This window comes from Geotrypetes seraphini, chromosome 3, assembly GCF_902459505.1.
Source record: "Geotrypetes seraphini chromosome 3, aGeoSer1.1, whole genome shotgun sequence".
Taxonomy (NCBI): Eukaryota; Metazoa; Chordata; class Amphibia; order Gymnophiona; family Dermophiidae; genus Geotrypetes; species Geotrypetes seraphini.
In genome coordinates, this window is record NC_047086.1 from 186,517,822 (window position 1) to 186,536,155 (window position 18,334).

The window sequence follows — 18,334 nt, forward strand, 5'->3', positions numbered from 1 at the left end:
GCCACATAGACCCTGGAAGGATTAGACTTCTTCAAGGAAGACTCCACAACCAAGGACTGGTGGGAGAGCTGAGCTTTCTCAAATCCCTTACACGGGACCATCCTGTATCGGGATTCCATCTTGGACGGAATGGCAGGGATTGTGTACGGCGTCTCCAAATTCTGGAAGAAAGTCTGCTGCAAAATCGGATTCAAGGGGAGGCGAAGGGATTCCTTCGGTGGGTGAGGAAGCTCCATCTCCTTCAAATATTTCCGGGTATACCTGGAATCGGATTGGACGTCCAGTTGCAGGGCCTTGCCCATATCCACCATGAACCTCGTGAAGGAGGAAGCCTTGCCCGCCGAATGCCCCTCGAGAGGCGAAGCCAAGCAGGATTTCAGGGCAGCAGAAAACGAGGAGGAAGCTTCCCTTGAGTGCTGAGCTGGTATGTCAGTGTCCACAAGCATGGACGTCGAGGAAGCCCCACTGAGAGAACGAGGGGGAGTCGACGACTGATTGCGAATAGAAAGCCTGGCAGGCGAGGAACAGGGGGTCCGAGGGACGGAGACCCGGGGAGCCTGCCCCAGTGAGCTCAGGGAAGAAGAGACCTTCCGACGCAGCAGCGAGGCAGGAGTCTTTGACCTCGAAGCGCCTCGGCTCGGAGACCAAGAAGGCACGGGAGGCCGTCGAGGACGAGGGTCAGACAGTACAAGGTCCGACGGCTGGATGGACTCCGTAGTGCGAGGACCCGGCGACCTACCCCACCTCAGGGGAGAGTCCCTGGACCGTTTTGCAGACCGCTGCCTCAAAGAAGATGTATGCTGAGGCCGGTGCTTCGAGCGAGGTCGGGCGGCGGGAGAAATCCACCTTGAGGGAGTAGGCGAGGAGTCACTCGAGGATAAGCGGCAGGACCGACGCACCTTACCTCGAGAGCCCTCGGTGCAACGCTCAGGCTGATCAACGAGCGAGGTCGAAGCCGGGGCAAGCTGAGCCAAAGCACAGGAGATTTGCGAGGTCAAGATAATCTTAAGCATATCCTCGAACATGGGCATCAAGACCCAAGGGTTTGGATGGACTGGTGCAGCAGTGCGCTCCAATGAGGGCGACTTCGATGTAGAGTATTCCCTTAAAGTGGAGGCACGCTTTGGAGGAGGTCTCACCGCCTGGGTGGCCAGAGACTCTGAGGACGGCTTCTTCGGTAGCTGAGCTGAACCGGAGGGAGGAAGAGGAGACTTACCCGAGGTTGAGGGCTTCGAAGCTGAAGCTGCCGAGGTCTTCGAAGTCGAGGGAGACTTACTCGGGGCCGAGGTTTTCGAGGCCGACGCCGAGACCGATCCTGAGGTTGAGGTCGGGGCCGAGTTTCTATCCTCCGGCTTGTCCATGGCGAAAAGCTCAGCAATCTTGGCCCACTGTCGAAGAAGAGCCTGAGGTTGAAGAGTGGCACACCACGGGCAAGAAGCAGAAGGGTGATCAACACCGAGACAAAGTATACACCAACGGTGCGGGTCAGTGATGGAAAGCACCCGACCGCACTGAGTGCACTTTTTGAATCCGGTAACAGGCCAGGACATAAGGCAGGAAAAAAAGGCTGCGGCCACGCAAGGCCAAGCGACCAAGGAAAAAAACCAGGGTCCCCCGGTCGCGATCGAGGATTTGTTTTTTGAAACAAAACAACAAGACGCAGTGCACAGCGACTTCCAATCGTAAAGAAAACAATAAAAAAAGCCGCGGTGCAAGAAAGGCACTTAAATTCGACGCAGAGAAGAGAGACAGGGCTTTTTAGCTCCGCAGAAAACTAAGAACTGAGGACCATGTTCCCCCTAGCTGAGCGGGAAGGCACACGCATGCGCGGTGCAGCAATAGCAAACTTTAAGATCTTCAATCAAGTTTGCTTGAAAAGCTCCGTGGATGACGTCACCCACATGTGGAGAATATGCTGCCTGCTTGTCCTGGGATAATACATTTATATTATTATAAATTTATATTAACTAAAATCAATTAAAATCAATTTTTATTAATACACAAAACAACCATATATAATTATACATAAAATACTTTGCTAAAAATTGATCAAAACCAAAAATAAGAAAACTTGAATAAAAAAAACTTAAAATATTATATATGAAAGAGGTGTGTATAAGGACTCATATTATCATATCTTGTAGTTAAATCGTGATAGACAGAATCACAATGCTCTTTTACTCATCATGGAATATAGGAATGAAGAAGAAAGAAGAAATACAGATAATAGAAATTAAGAAAAAATCCATAACCAGAAAAGAAAATAAATATAAAAAGGAAATAATAAATTGTGCATGCATATTATATAAAGCAAAGAATTTTCCAACTGGGAATATAAGCCAAAATAAAACCGGGACAGCCATTTACATTTATGTATATTTGATAAGGTATTCAGAAGCCAAGAAGTAACTTTGAAAAATGTAAGCTCATTTGCCAAATTTCTATTAATCAAATTGATAAGACTAATTACAAATGAATTCAAATGTATATAAGACAACAGAATTTTTTAAATACCGCATTTCAAATAGCATAAATAGATGAAAGCAAAAACGCTTTAAGATATTTCACCACATTTAGGGCACCTTTTACAAAGGTGTGTTAGAGCCTTAACGTGCGGAATAGCGCGCGCTGAAATGCCGCGCGCACTAGCTGCTTCCGCCTCCTCTTGAGCAGGCGGTGTGTGCGCTAAAAACGCCAGCGCACCTTTGTAAAAGGAGCCCTTAATGTTAAAAATATGATATATTGGATAAAAAATGTAATACATTGGATATATGAAAAATTTTTTAAGAGAAAGAGACAAAGACCCAAATTGTCAAAAAAGCACAGTTACTTACCGTAACAGGTGTTATCCAGGGACAGCAGGCAGATATTCTTGACTGATGGGTGACGGCACTGACGGAGCCCCGGTACGGACAATTTTAGAGTGATTGCACTCTAAGAACTTGGAAAGTTCTAGTAGGCCGCACCGCACACGCGCGAGTGCCTTCCCGCCCGACAGAGGCGCGAGGTCCCCAGTTAGGATAAGCCAGCTAAGAAGCCAACCCGGGGAGGTGGGTGGGACGCAAGAATATCTGCCTGCTGTCCCTGGATAACACCTGTTACGGTAAGTAACTGTGCTTTATCCCAGGACAAGCAGGCAGCATATTCTTGACTGATGGGTGACCTCCAAGCTAACAAAAAGAGGGATGGAGGGAAGGTTGGCCATTAGGAAAACAAATTTTGTAAAACAGATTGGCCGAAGTGTCCATCCCGTCTGGAGAATGCATCCAGACAATAATGAGATGTGAAAGTATGAACTGAGGACCAAGTAGCAGCCTTGCAGATTTCCTCAATAGGAGTGGAACGGAGGAAAGCTACAGATGCTGCCATAGCTCGAACTCTATGGGCCGTGACAGAACCTTCCAGTGTCAGTCCGGTCTGAGCATAACAGAATGAAATGCACGCTGCCAGCCAATTAGACAACGTACGTTTAGAAACAGGACGTCCCAATTTATTCGGATCAAAGGACAGAAAGAGTTGGGGAGCTGATCTGTGGGGCTTAGTACGCTCTAAATAGTAAGCTAGAGCCCTCTTACATTCCAAAGTATGTAGAGCCTGTTCTCCAAAATGAGAGTGAGGTTTCGGAAAGAAGACAGGCAGAACAATGGATTGGTTGAGATGGAATTCAGAGACAACCTTAGGGAGAAACTTTGGATGTGTACGCAGAACCACCTTGTCATGATGAAAGACCGTAAAAGGTGGATCTACAACTAGTGCATGTAGCTCACTGACCCTCCTGGAAGAGGTAAGAGCAATAAGGAAAAGTACTTTCCAAGTGAGAAACTTGAAAGGAGTGGTAGCCAAAGGTTCAAATGGAGGCTTCATTAAGGCGGAAAGAACCACATTGAGATCCCAGATTACAGGAGGGGCATTAAGAGGTGGTTTCACATTGAAAAGACCCCGCATGAATCTGGACACCAAGGGATGAGCCGAGAGAAGTTTCCCATGAACTGGCTCATGAAAAGCAGCAATAGCACTAAGGTGGACTCTGATGGAAGTAGACTTAAGGCCAGAGTCAGACAAAGAAAGTAGATAATCCAACAAAGTCTCCACAGCAAGGGAAGTGGGATCATGTTGATGAAGAAGACACCAGGAAGAAAACCGTGTCCACTTCTGATGGTAATATTGCAGAGTGGCCGGTTTCCTGGAGGCATCCAGAATGGAACGAACGGGCTGAGACAAAGAAGTATCATGAGAAGTCAGCCCGAGAGAAACCAAGCTGTCAGGTGCAGAGACGGAAGGTTGGGATGAAGAAGTGTCTCCTGATGTTGCGTAAGCAGAGAAGGAAACAGCGGAAGAAGAAAAGGCTCCCTGGCACTGAGTTGAAGTAGAAGGGAGAACCAATGTTGCCTGGGCCACCGTGAAGCAATCAGAATCATGGTGGCTCTTTCCCTCTTGAGCTTGAACAAGGTTCGTAACATGAGAGGCAGAGGAGGGAAAGCGTACAGGAACAGATTGGACCAATTGAGGAGAAATGCATCCGCTGCCAGACGGTGAGGAGAGTAGAGTCTGGAGCAGAATAGGGGCAGCTGGTGATTGTGAGGAGCTGCAAAGAGGTCTATCTGAGGAGTGCCCCACTGAGCGAAGATGGACTGTAGAGTTAAAGGATCGAGTGTCCACTCGTGAGGCTGAAGAATTCTGCTGAGCTTTTCTGCTAAAGAATTCTGTTCTCCCTGAATGTAGATAGCTTTCAGAAATAGTTGGTGATCTGTGGCCCAAGCCCAAATCTTCTGGGCTTCCTGGCACAAGAGGCGAGAGCCTGTCCCCCCCTGCTTGTTGATGTAGTACATCGCAACTTGATTGTCTGTGCACAGCAGGAGGACTTGAGGAAAGAGAAGATGTTGGAAGGCCTTGAGGGCATAAAACATTGCTCTGAGTTCCAGGAAATTGATGTGATGCTTCATTTCCTGGGCTGTCCAAAGTCCTTGAGTTTGGAATTCGTTCAAATGAGCTCCCCAGGCATAAGGGGAGGCGTCGGTGGTGATGACAAGTTGATGAGGAGGTAGATGGAACAGAAGATCTCTGGAGAGATTTGAGGATATCAACCACCATTGTAGAGACTGACGAAGAGACGATGTCACAGATATGTGTCGTGAGCAGGGATCCGTCGCTTGGGACCACTGGGTAGCTAGGGTCCATTGAGGAGTGCGCAGGTGAAGACGTGCGAAGGGTGTGACATGAACTGTGGAGGCCATGTGACCCAAGAGTATCATCATTTGCTTGGCAGAGATGGAACTTTGTGGAAGCACCTGCTGACATAGAGACTGAAGAGTTTGAAGACGGTTGGACGGCAGGAACGCTCTCATGAGGACTGTGTCTAACACCGCTCCAATGAATTGAAGTCTCTGAGTGGGGATGAGATGAGATTTGGGTAGATTGATCTCGAACCCCAGAAGTTGGAGAAACAGGATGGTTTGGTTGGTGGCCAGGAGTACTGTCTGAGATGAATTGGCCTTTATCAACCAATCGTCCAGGTAAGGAAAGACCTGAAGGTGGTGAGAGCGTAAAAAGGCCGCCACCACAATCAGACATTTGGTGAACACTCTTGGAGAGGAGGCAAGGCCGAAGGGCAGCACCTTGTATTGGTAATGACAGTGATTGATCATGAAACGGAGGTACTGTCTGGAAGTCAGATTAACCGGTATGTGAGTGTATGCCTCTTTGAGATCGAGGGAGCATAGCCAGTCGTCTTGATTGAGAAGAGGGTAGAGAGTGGCTAAAGAAAGCATCTTGAATTTTTCTTTGACTAAGCATTTGTTGAGATTGCGAAGATCTAAAATTGGTCTGAGATCTCCTGTTTTTTTTGGGAACTAAAAAGTAACGGGAGTAGAATCCCTGTCCCTTTTGATCTAGAGGAACTTCCTCTATGGCGTTCAAAAGGAGGAGGGATTGAACCTCCTGGAGAAGGAGGGAAGACTGAGGAGTGTTCGAAGCAGACTCTCTTGGTAGACTTTGGACAGGCAGGGTCTGAAAGTTGAGAGAGTAGCCGTGGCGGATGATGTTGAGGACCCATTGGTCCGAAGTGATAACTTCCCACCGGCTGAGGAAAAAAGTGAGACGGCCACCTATAGGTTGAGGTAGGTGGGTAGATGTTTGGACGCTGGCTATGCCCTGGAGAATCAAGTCAAAAGGGCTGCGTAGATTTTTGCTGTGGAGGTGGCTTCACAGGTTGCTGTTGCTGTGGCCTAGGAGTCTGTTGTTGTTGCTGACGTTGACGCCTAGGTTGCTGGGGAGCTGATGGCAATGGACGAGCCACATAACGGCGTTGATAGGCCGACTGCTGTCTAAAAGGTCGTGCCGGTGAAGCTTTCTTTTTCGTTTTGAGCAGAGTGTCCCAGCGAGTCTCATGGGTGGAGAGCTTTTGGGTGGTCGAGTCCATGGATTCCCCAAAGAGCTCATCCCCCAGGCATGGGGCATTAGCCAACCGATCTTGATGGTTGACATCAAGCTCGGATACTCTAAGCCAGGCAAGGCGGCGCATGGCCACAGACATGGCCGTGGCTCTAGTGGTAAGCTCAAACGTGTCATAAATTGATCTTACCATAAATTTACGGAGTTGGAAAAGAGAAGACGAGCAGTGGTGGAAAGCCTGTCGTTTCCGCTGAGGAAGGTACCTTTCAAAGGAAGCCATGGTGGTAAGGAGATGCTTGAGATAAAAAGAAAAGTGAAAAGCATAATTACCAGATCTATTAGCTAACATTGCATTCTGGTATAACCTCTTACCGAATTTGTCCATGGCTTTGCCCTCTCTGCCAGGAGGGACAGAAGCATATACACTGGCTCCCGTGGACTTCTTAAGTGTAGATTCCACAAGCAGAGATTCATGTGGAAGCTGTGGCTTATCGAATCCAGGAATAGGGATTACTTTATATAATGAATCTAATTTACGGGGAGCTCCTGGGATGGTCAAAGGAGTCTCTAGGTTCTTATAGAACGTTTCCCTCAGGATATCATGAAGAGGGAGTTTCAAAAATTCCTTTGGAGGCTGATCGAAGTCAAGGGCATCAAGGAAGGCCTTGGATTTTTTAGACTCAGCCTCCAAAGGAATGGAAAGAGATTCACACATCTCTTTCAGGAAGGAAGTGAAAGATGTAGAATCCTGTTTTGAGGATGGATCTGGAGCAGCAGGATCATCCTCATCCGAGGAACACTCACCCTCAGAAAGAAAAGGCTCTTCGGAGTCACCCCACAGATCAGGGTCCCTAATATGGGAGCTACGGTCTCGAGACTCCGGAGTAGAGGGTTCTAGGTGTCGGGATTTGCGAGCCGACTTACCAGACCGCATAGATACGGTACCGGGTGATGTTACCGACTGTAACGGTGCCGAAGTCTGCACCGATTGATGCTGGGCCCTCGGTTCCGGTGCGAGGAGTGGCATCGATATCGATGAGGCAGAGTGCACAGGTACCGAAGCAGTGGATACAGACAATAGAGGTTGCTCCACTGCCGGTACCAGTGGCTCAGACCGGACCGGGACTGGAAGGCTCGGTGCCAATAGAGCAGGAAGGAGTTGCTGTAACTGCTCCTTGAGATGCACCTGTAGGATGGCTGCAATGCGCTCATCCAAAGAAGGCACCGGTACCGCCTTTTTCTTTTGCGGTACCTGTGGTGCCGCTCGACGCCCCAGAGATGAGGAGCCTGAAGTCGAGGGACTCACCTCGATAGGGGCGGAGCACTTCCGCTGGCGCCTCACGGTCGGCAGGACTGGGCTCGCTGCAATCGAGACCGGAGGGCGCTCCAGAGGGGAAGGCTTCTTAGCCGGCTTACCTGGGTGTTGCGACGCCGGCGCGGTATCGACGAAGTGGGTGCCGACTGAGATGGGGCCGATACCGGTGTCGATGCCGCAGGATCGGACATATCGGCACCGAAAAGCAAGCGCTGCTGTATCTGGCAATTTTTTAAGGTACGTTTTTTTAACGTGGCACAGCGGGTGCAGGTGGAAGCCTGATGCTCAGGACCTAGGCACTGTAAGCACCAGTTGTGCGGGTCCGTGAGGGATATAGGCCGTGCACACCGCTGGCACTTTTTAAAACCTGGCTGGGGGGGCATGAAAGTAAAAATGGCTTCTGCCAAATCGAAGGCCGAGGCCTCGATGGTGGCAGCAGGCCCCGCTGGGGCAAAACCGAAATGAAGAAAAATACTCTTTTTTTTTTTTTTTAGTAAAAAGAAAAGAAATAAAGGAAAAAATTTTCCCAAAAAGGTTTCGCGAGCGGGAAGGCGAATAAGAAAAGTTTTCAACAGCCGTTGAAAAATGCGACTTCTTAGCTCCGCGGAAACTAAGAAACTGGGGACCGCACACCTCTGTCGGGCGGGAAGGCACTCGCGCGTGCACGGTGCGGCCTACTAGAACTTTCCAAGTTCTTAGAGTGCAATCACTCTAAAATTGTCCGTACCGGGGCTCCGTCGGTGCCGTCACCCATCAGTCAAGAATATGCTGCCTGCTTGTCTTGGGATAAATATTATTATAAAGTAATAAAGAAAAAGGGCTCAAAATAGTCAAAATGTGTACAGATCATTAAACATATATATGTATATATCGTAGAAAGAACTATGGTGCTTCAAAACCTCCATTGGAACACAATTGATTTCAATCATCAAGACTCAAGAGAAACCATTACCACAGAGACCAATGAAAATTAACTACTGTAAATAAAAGCCATGATTGTTTTCTGTACTAGCCTTAAAAATATATTTATTTAATTATGAACTACTTTATATATTAATTTAAAAAAAAGAACAAATCATGTGCAATTTTGGTACACAATGGACTTTTGAACAAATAGTTTCTAAAATAATATTGGTATATAGGACTAGAACGTCTCAAATGGAGGCATTCAGATAAGCCAAAATGTTGTTTGAATGCATTTCTACCTAACTAAGGTAGGGCTCCTTTTATGAAGCTGTGTTAGGGCATTAACGCGCAGAATAGTGCACGCTACACTGCCGTGCATGCTAGATGCTAACATCAGCATTGAGCTGGCGTTGGTTCTAGCCACGTAGCGCATGGTGTAGTGCATGGTAATATCCTGCATGCACTAAAAACGCTAGCGTACCTTAGTAAAAGGAGCCTAAGAGATAATGAAGTGATGCCACAGTATACTATTTCTTTTGTATGGTGGCACTTACTTATAAAAGAGGCAAAATGTATCCCTTGATTGAAAACTCTATTCATAAATGGTGCATATATGATCGACTTTTATAGTTTAAACATGTGGGTCAATTGTAATCTAAAACATTTCTTACAGTCATGGCTCATAAAACCAACTAATTTCTGTTAAGATGACAGATGACTCCAAAAAAAGGAGCGGCTCAAAGTTACAGTGTAATATTACTTTCATTAAGATCTTATATATTAAAAATCATGCCAATTTTTGTGTTTGACTATTAAAATCTATCTATAAATCATAAGAACATCTTCTTGTCCTGTTTTAAAGAAATAAACTTACTGCTCACCTACTCCGTATAAAACCTGCATATGCGGCTGAACTGTAACAAAGAAAAACAGGGCCGTTGTAAAAATGTTTTCTTAAATGTTTTATTTATGTTCTTTCAGTTTTTATGAGATAGTTGGTATGATTACACACATACACACACACACACACACATATATATATCTTATTCACTACATGTTTTGCTGTAGACTCCTGAGGCAGGCCCCTTGTGGGCCGAAACACGATCGTGTCGAGTCAATCACAATAAAAAGAGACTGAACACCATTGGTCACCTTTGTTGTTGTTTTTTTGCTATTCACAGTTGTGAAGGCAGATTCTCCTGTTTGTATTCCAAGATACTTTCACTTGTATTTTGTTCTTTGCAAAAAATGCATGTAAACCCTAAGCTTTACTCAACTCTGCCCCCCCTACCAAGGAAAAGCCACTTAAAAACCCCATTTAAAAAGTATACATAGGACACTGCCTAAGCATACTTTTATATGTGTATCTGACATTTTTTAGAAAACAGTTTTGTGTGTGTAGAAAAACAGATATACAGGTGGAATATCTTTCTAAAGTTACCGCCTAAAAAGCTTCAAAAGAGAACTGAATACATTTTATAATGAAAAGGACTAAATTGATAGTTCCCAAACTGTGGGGTCAGGAACCCAAATAAATCACATCATCACTGGATCAGTACATAAGTACATAGAAATAGGGTTGCTTCCCCCTCCTTCTGGATCTCCAGTGACCTATATCCAGTATTAGCAGTCAGTTTAGTGTCTTTGAGCCAGTGAAGGTTCACAGGCACTGCACTCTCCTGTGCAGATTTCATGTTAGACTTAACACCTATTCCAGAGGTCTCCAACTTTTTCCACATATAGGGCCACAATATGGTCACAAGAAAGCTCTGAGGGCCACAAAAAAGATTTTATTTTCAGTGTGTTCATTTAGACCACATATAAAAACTTTAAAAAGGAAAACATATTTCTTCCTTGTGTTTTTCTGCTTCTGCCTGAGTTACTGATTAGCCTGCTGTCCATAGGTTCAGATTCTCTCTCCTTTTCTCTCTTCAGCTCCTTACTTATCCACTGTTTCACTAAACCCTAATATTAGCCCTATTTCTGGATATTCTGGATCTATAAAAAAAAAAAAAAGCCATTCCCGCTGTGGTCTGCACCCTCCATTGCAGCCCTCAAACACTCCCCCTCCAATCGGCATCCTCTCACTTTCGGCACATTGACCGACCGCTCGACATTCTGAAACTGAATAAAGTGCTGCTGTGCCAAACACATGCTCTTTTCCTGCGCTGCCTGAGGTCTCTCTGCCTACTTTCCTTTAAAGAAGAATATCAGTTTAACACTGCAAATATGCATGCATGTAGGTGTGAACACTAACATTAGCCACACAGACTCCACCCATGCATTCTATGTTTAGAATAGCAGAGAACCAGAATATTGGCACTCAAGCACATATGTGCCTACAAATGCACAATTAATTTACACATATTCTTGGCGCCCTCTTTATAGAATTTCCCCCAGTGTGAGCAATGGGAAAGTAGGAAGAAGCAGAGTTGCACCCTCCTAGGATTATTGCACAGTGACAACTCTTATCCAATTGGAAGAAAGTTAGACTTGATAGGAACTCTGGTCATCGATTCTGTGCTGGAAGCTTCAGAGCAACTGATAATCAATAAAGCCACCCCGATTGTTCTTCACTTTACCTTTTATCTCCATTTTTTCTCTCTTGATGTATTTTTTTATCCTCCCAGCTTCCCTGTGTGTCAGTAAGTATCTCAGTCTCATCCACCCCACTCTTATTTTAACTATGAAATCTTTTTTTATTGTCTTCTAAACTAGTATTGTAAACCGTCTAGGTCAGTGGTCTCAAACTCAAACCCTTTGCAGGGCCACATTTTAAATTTGTAGGTACTTGGAGGGCCTCAGAAAAAAAAATAGTTAATGTCTTATTAAATAAATCAAGAGTTTTGCATGAGGTAAAACTCTTTGTAGTTTATAAATCTTTCCTTTTGGCTAAGTCTTAATAATATTGTCATTTATAGCTAAAGAGAAATCTGATCAAGAAACTGTTTTATTTTACTTTTGTGATTTTGATAAACATACTGAGGGCCTCAAAATAGTACCTGGCGGGCCGCGAGTTTGAGACCACTGGTCTCGGTATACTTTGATAGACAGTATATCAAAAGTACAGAATAAACTTGGAAGTTTTGCCAGCAGCAGGATCCTCACTTTAAAAGGTAAGCATGTTGGAGAACTTGTTGTCCAATCAGCCAGGCACCTTGACCTTGAGGATGACTCTTTTGTCATTTATTTACCCCTGGACTTCAAAGTATGGTATATTACATTACATTACATTGATGTCTTCTATCCCGCCAATACCTTTCAGTTCTAGGCAGTTTACAAGAAATTAGCCTGGGAATTCCCAGGGAGATTACAAGGTTGATAGCTATAGTATGCGTCGGGATCTAGGAATGGTCGATATGGTTTGGTTAGATCATTTGACAAATTTCTTGAATAGTATGATTTTCAGTTCTTTCCTGAATGTTTTGTAGTTGGGCGTCGTGGTCAGCAGATTTGAGAGGTGGTGGTCTATTTTTGTTGCTCTGGTGGCTAGTAGATTGTCATATATTTTTTTTTGCTTTGCATGCCTCTGGTCAATGATGAAATGTAAGCAAATGGTTAGTAACTAAGTAGCTGGGACAACATCTAGAACAAACCCTAACCTCTAGTATCTCATCTAAAATGCACCAGATGCCTCCTTAATAATAAATGAAGAGGGGGGGATCTCTTTTCTCTCTTATCAGGTCAATGACATTTTCCCAGGATATAGCCAGCAGGGTCTCACCCCAGCCTACCTGACTTGGTGGCACTTACTAGGTTGGCATCCCTCTCCTGAGAGCATTCACTCTTCAGCTTTTGCATCTGGCTTCTCTCCTCCTGAAGACTGTTCTCTAGCTTTAGCACCTCTGCACTTAGCTTCAGGATTTTATCCTTTTCTGCCTGCAAACAAAGCAGCATGCATTAGATGCCATATCAAGATTGAATTTTTCTTCTATGCAGAAGCCCTTTAAGGCTTCTTTGCAGATTCCCTTCATCACCTAGATTTCATCATAGAGCTACCATGTATGGTGATCATTTTTCCAAAGCTACTCTGAGGATTATTCTCAGGACATGAGGTAGATATAAGGAATAAGCCATAGAACCTGAGTAAAATGCAAAAGGTTGGATACATTTTTAACATATTTGGAACTTTTGAAAAGAAAATGGTATTAACTTTGATATGGCTGCCTTCTGACTCTCAAAGGAGCTCACTAGATCATGATGCTGAAAAGTAGTGAAATACGCATGAATAAATTCCAAGATTTATTGGGCATGCTTTATAGTCTTCAAGAAAACAATGACAAATCATTTTTTAAATCACAAATAGGAAATTGTCTTTCTAAATTAGGGGTGAGAAAAGTACAGCCCACACGTCATAACCAATCTATGAGTAACATCACTTAAGAGTTGACTTATGCAGTTCACACACAGCGCACTGTCTCAAAAGGCATTTATTGCTGTTGCTGCTGCTGTGTATTTGCCTGCTAACCCTTAGAACGGCTGTTCTTGAAAAGAGCTGATATTACATTTCATCTTTTTTTTTTAAATTGCTGTGGGCCCAATTCTGACTTTAACATAAGGTGCTGTTGAAGAACTGGAAGTCAGGAAACAAAAGATCAGCCGTTTGAACAGCTGATCACAGGCCTGGCAGGGTAACATATGGCTGAGTTGGAGAGTATTTCAGACTCTGCAAAGTGTTAGGGCAAGGGCAGAGGAGGTGGTGATTTCTTGTATTAAGGGACACCTATCTCTTTTCAGTGTCGATCATGTGGCTACTTTGCATAGATAAGCTGAATGTGAATGCATGGATGAATCCTGCGGAGCCTAGAATCAAGCTCTTAAAAAGTAACGGTATCTGCATGGTAAGGCAGACACCTAGCTAGACTTCCCTTTGGCTTTGCCTTCCTCTCACGCTCCTCTCTCTTTATTAAATGGCTCTTGCATGCACTCTGACCCCCGATGCAGAAAATAGTCAACAACATGTGCCTCTGAAAAAAAAAATCTGCATATCTCTGTTGGGATGACCAACTGTTTTGCATTTACAACAACACCGCCTTCTTATAGTTTTCCAAGAAGAGATATGTGTTCACTTCATGCTGTTCAAAGGTTAACCTCCTATGGGAGTGATCTTTGATCCTTCCTCATGAACAGGGGTTTAAGGGGAGAATCTTTTATTCCTTTTAGTTTTCAAGTTTCAAGTTTTATTAGTGCTTGATAAATCGCTTATTGAATATCTAAGCGATGTACAATTCAAATAAAATAGAAAGACAAATACAATGACTTTAAATGAAAACATACTGGGTTAACATACATGAATCATAGAAACATAGAAATTGACGGCAGAAAAGGGCCATAGCCCATCGAGTCTGCCCATACCAATGACCCACTCCCTGATTCTTACTCCCCTATAGATCCCACATGAATATCCCATTTTCTCTTAAAATCTGACACGCTGTTGGCCTCAATCACCTGCTGAGGCAGCTCGTTCCAATGATCGACCACCCTTTCGGTGAAGAAGTACTTCTTAACATCACCTTGAAATTTCCCTCCCCTGAATTGTGAGGATTGGGGGGGAAAAGTTACAATATGTTTGTAGAAGAAAAAATACATTAAAGGGAAAATAACTCAAGGAAGGGAAAAAGAAAAAAAAATAAAATAAAACAAAATTGTAGGATGTCAAGCCTAGGGACCAAAAATTCTAAGTCTGGGGGTCATATATTAAAAGAATCCTTGAAAAGATAAGTTTTTAAAGCTCTTTTAAAAGGAAAGAGGTCCTTTATGTCTCTTATGTACTGGGGCACAGAGTTCCACAAATGAGGGGCAATAATTGAAAACATGTCTTGTCTTCTAGTTCCAATTATTTTCAGGGATGGAACTGTTAATAGATTGTTTGAAGCTGATCGGAGGGTCCGTGAAACGTTGTATGGAATGAGCATTCTAGTAATGAACTGGGGTTCATTATAGGTCATAGATTTGAAAACTAGCAGTAATATTTTGAACGAAATTCGATGGGTAATAGGAACTCAACTAACTGAAGAACACTTCTCCTTATGTATTTGCGGTTTCAATTATTTGTGGTTTTTCACTTGCTGGCTCCTCCCCCCAATTACGTCAGAGAAAATAGCTGATTCCCAGCGTTGTTACTCACGATTTCAACATATTCATGAGGGTTTTTAATAGAAAACTGCAAACAACATATGAAAAAGTTATTCAATGTTTTTCTGTATTTGCGGGTCTGTTAATCCCCTATCACCGCAAATACGGAGGGAGAACTGTATTGCTCTACTGCCAAGCCATGTTAGGGAAACCCTATTGTTTCACCACTGACCCTTCCCTTTCAGTTCTATGGCACTGTTATATTGCCCCTTTCCCAGCACTGTTGTACCTCCATGCTCTGTACTAGGGTAGCCTTCTCCTTGCACCACTGCCCTTTCCCTTCCTTCCACTTCAGAGTCAGGTCTGCAAGTTTGATGTTGACTTCAGCAGTCTCCAGCCGACTCTTGTGAAGGTCAGAGATGGTGCGATCTCGGATGGATGATACACTTGCCAGCTCCTCTCCCAAAAGCACCACCTTCTGTTGACTGGCTGAGAGTTGATCCTGGGTGGATCGGAGCTTTTCGTACAATGCATCCACTTTCAACTGCAAAGCACATTACAACAGAGAAGTTTTGTTAGTGTTCCGCACAATACAACACACAATAAGTTTTACTGTAGAACAGGGCTACTCAAATGTTTCATGTTGAGGGGTCCAGAAACTTCCACTCTCTAAAACCCGGTGTCCATAAACTACCACATGCACATCATATCTCATGTTATTATTTTTTTTACATATACTTAATCATGTAACTTTAACATTTAATCATAATACAAACACATGGACTCGTGTTTAAAAAAAAAAAACCCAACAAAAAAACTTAGGCATACAAAGACTTTGAAAATGAGCCTCATATTTTTTGCAAAAGACTTTTTTTTTTTTTTATACACAAAATCCAAAATGGAAATGTTAGTAGAAGGAGTAACATATCTCAGTGAGAGCAATGAAACCTGTTCTTAAGTTTCAGGATGCCTTTAGTGAAAAGCTAATCATAAACTACATTAAGTTAGCCCAATAAAAAAGGTATTTTTTTCCTTTATGTTTTTGTTTTATTTCTACATATTACCAGAATATCTTATAATTTGGAGAAGTCTTGTGCAATTCTCAGTGCCTAGTGTAAATGCTCCAGCTCCCACCTTCCTCCCTTTTCAGCTCCCAATTCCAGCTCCTTCTCCCACCTCCCTCACACCCTTTTTAGCTCTGTTCCAGCTCTAGTGTCCTTCTCTTTCCTCCCTCACTTTTTCAGCCACAAGTTCCAGCTCCTTCTCCTACCTTCTTCACTTCCTTTTCAGTTCCCTATTCCCATCTATACCCACTTTTCAGTTCTAAGTTCCAGGTACAGCTCTAGTTCCTTCTCCCACCTCCCTCCCTTTTCTGCTCCCAGTTCCCACATGAATTCATTGTCAAAACTGAAGCGAAGACGCATGGAACCAGCTTTCTTTGTGTGCCACTAATAGCTGTACCGGTCAAACCCCCTCTGAGGAAAACTTCCTGTGTTGGAAGGGTGTGACCGGCAGAGCTAGTGGCAGCACGCAGAGAAAGCTGGTCATGCACTTCTTCTCACTGCTTTTTGCCTTTGATGTTGCATTCAGCTCAGGAAGAAACATCTTCTCAGTGGGAGAGAAGGGAAGGTAACAGTTGGGGATGGGGGTACCGGCACCTCCACAGTCCAATCGGGAGGCTCTGGGGTCTGGACCGCGGTCCACCATTTCAGTAGTCCTACTATAGAATCACACCATTTGAATTCAAAAGATGTGTTACTCCTGCCACGCCAAAAAAAAAGAGCAGGCATATAACCATGCCGTTAAAAATGTGCCTTGCTATTTTCTCTGTTCCATCACTAGACCTAGATGTGATTTACAGACCACAGGAATGTATGTCTTATTTCAACATTGTCTACAAGTGAAGCATTTTATCAAATGAAAGTTTCATGTACTAGTCAAATACACATCCTCATAAATTATACGAGGGTTCTTCAAAAGGTTTCTGCACTTTCATATTTTTGTGGGAAATGGTTGGGGCAGAAGTGGTAACAGGGTGTGTCATAGAATGTCATGTGACTAATCAGTCAGGCTACAGGGTGATTATGTGGAAAACTGATATAATTTGCTTTTTGAGATATTTAATAGTGTTTAAAAAAAAAATAAAAGTGCAGAAACTTTTTGAAAATTCCTTGTAGTTTCATAATATGCTATTACATAAACAAAACATCGTGCCACCAAATACTCAGCCCCAAGCTCCCCTTTACAGTTATATGAGCAAGGGGCAAGCCTATTCTATTCACACTCTCCATCTGGTGCATCCTTAGCTCTGCTTCTAATGTGGTACTGTGCACATTCAACTATGTGACTGACTTTTCCTAGATAGTTAATTGTGAAGCTTACCTACACAATAACTGCCACTAGGGAAGAATGAACTTTTATTAGCTTTTAAAAATGGAATGCTTGGATACCCAAAGGGTTTCTCAGTGTCAATGAAAACTGTTTTTACAGATACGGTCACCAGTTTGGGACAGACTCTCTCCCAGAGCTCTTGCAGTTATTTCTTGAATTTATGATCAGAGTTCCGGGATAATGGGGTGGATTGTTTGGTTTCTTTTTGTTTGCATTTGGGATTGCCATGAAGAGAACTCAACTTTCTGGTTATGCTTTAGAAAAAAAAGGGGGGGGATGGTGGTTGGTGGTGGTTTGTTTTGGAAAGGGGATATATTTTTTATATGTACACATGACTAATTTGATTGTTCTATATTATCTTGTGTTTTAATAAAAATGATTAAAACCCCCCAAACAAACCTGCCACTAGAACTTGCGACTTTTTTAACAGGGGAGGGCTTACTGAAGAAACCTAAGAAAAATGAGTCATGAAATTTGCAATTATCCTTTACTCTGGGGAATGCAGCACTAGTCCTCATGTTAGCAGTCTCATGCACACAGGGGTAATCAGCTTCTGATCATTAATTCTACTGGGCTGTAAGACAAATGTAGAGTTTCTGGGTTGACATATCGTAATCTCTCACTGTCATGGAGAATGAGTTGAGAGTTCTCAGTGATTCTACCTAGAGGGTACAAGTATATATGTATACTCAAATCAAGCACATGTTTTATAAACTCTACCCCAGCTGTACTCAAAACACTACCCTCCAGAAAACCTACACAGGAACAGCTTAACAGTACACCTGCTCTTGTCAGCACATATATTTTTATGTGAACATTAACTCACATAATTTTATAATAGCCATTCTCTTTATGTAAAACGTGTCTCCTGATCCTTCACTCCAGTACTGACCTCATCCTAGTACTAAAGGATTAAGACATCAGGAAGGCATTCCCAGCAACTCCAGTGCCGTGGGTGAACTGGTCAGCCTAGATGGAAGATCCATAGCATAAATAAACTTTTCTCTAGAATATAGTAGAAAAGTCCAGGTGGAAATGCAAACCTAAGAGGCCGGATATTGTTTCATATTTAGATTATTACAAAGATCTATGTGTATACCTTATGGGAAGAAAATATGCAGAAACTTGTATACTGTATTCTTTTTTTTTTTTTTTTTTCCTTGAAAATTTATAAGCCATTGGAGTACAAAAGGAGGAAGATAAAGGTTGCCCAGGTAAAAATAAATTTTGAAGGTGATACACACAGTAATTAGCATA

At 43.5% G+C, this 18,334-nt stretch overlaps 1 protein-coding gene across 7 annotated transcripts in view; it reads right to left on the reverse strand.

Annotated features, from left to right (window-relative positions):
• The window catches only part of CALCOCO1 (calcium binding and coiled-coil domain 1), a 161,793-nt gene that overhangs the window by 68,090 nt on the left and 75,369 nt on the right, over window positions 1–18,334 (reverse strand). For all 7 annotated transcript variants that reach the window (XM_033939646.1, XM_033939650.1, XM_033939645.1 and 4 more), the window contains 2 exons: window positions 14,976–15,230; window positions 12,365–12,490 (listed from right to left, as the gene is read on the reverse strand). In XM_033939646.1, the coding sequence (XP_033795537.1) occupies window positions 12,365–12,490; window positions 14,976–15,230 (381 nt within the window). The remainder of the gene's footprint in view (window positions 1–12,364; window positions 12,491–14,975; window positions 15,231–18,334) is intronic.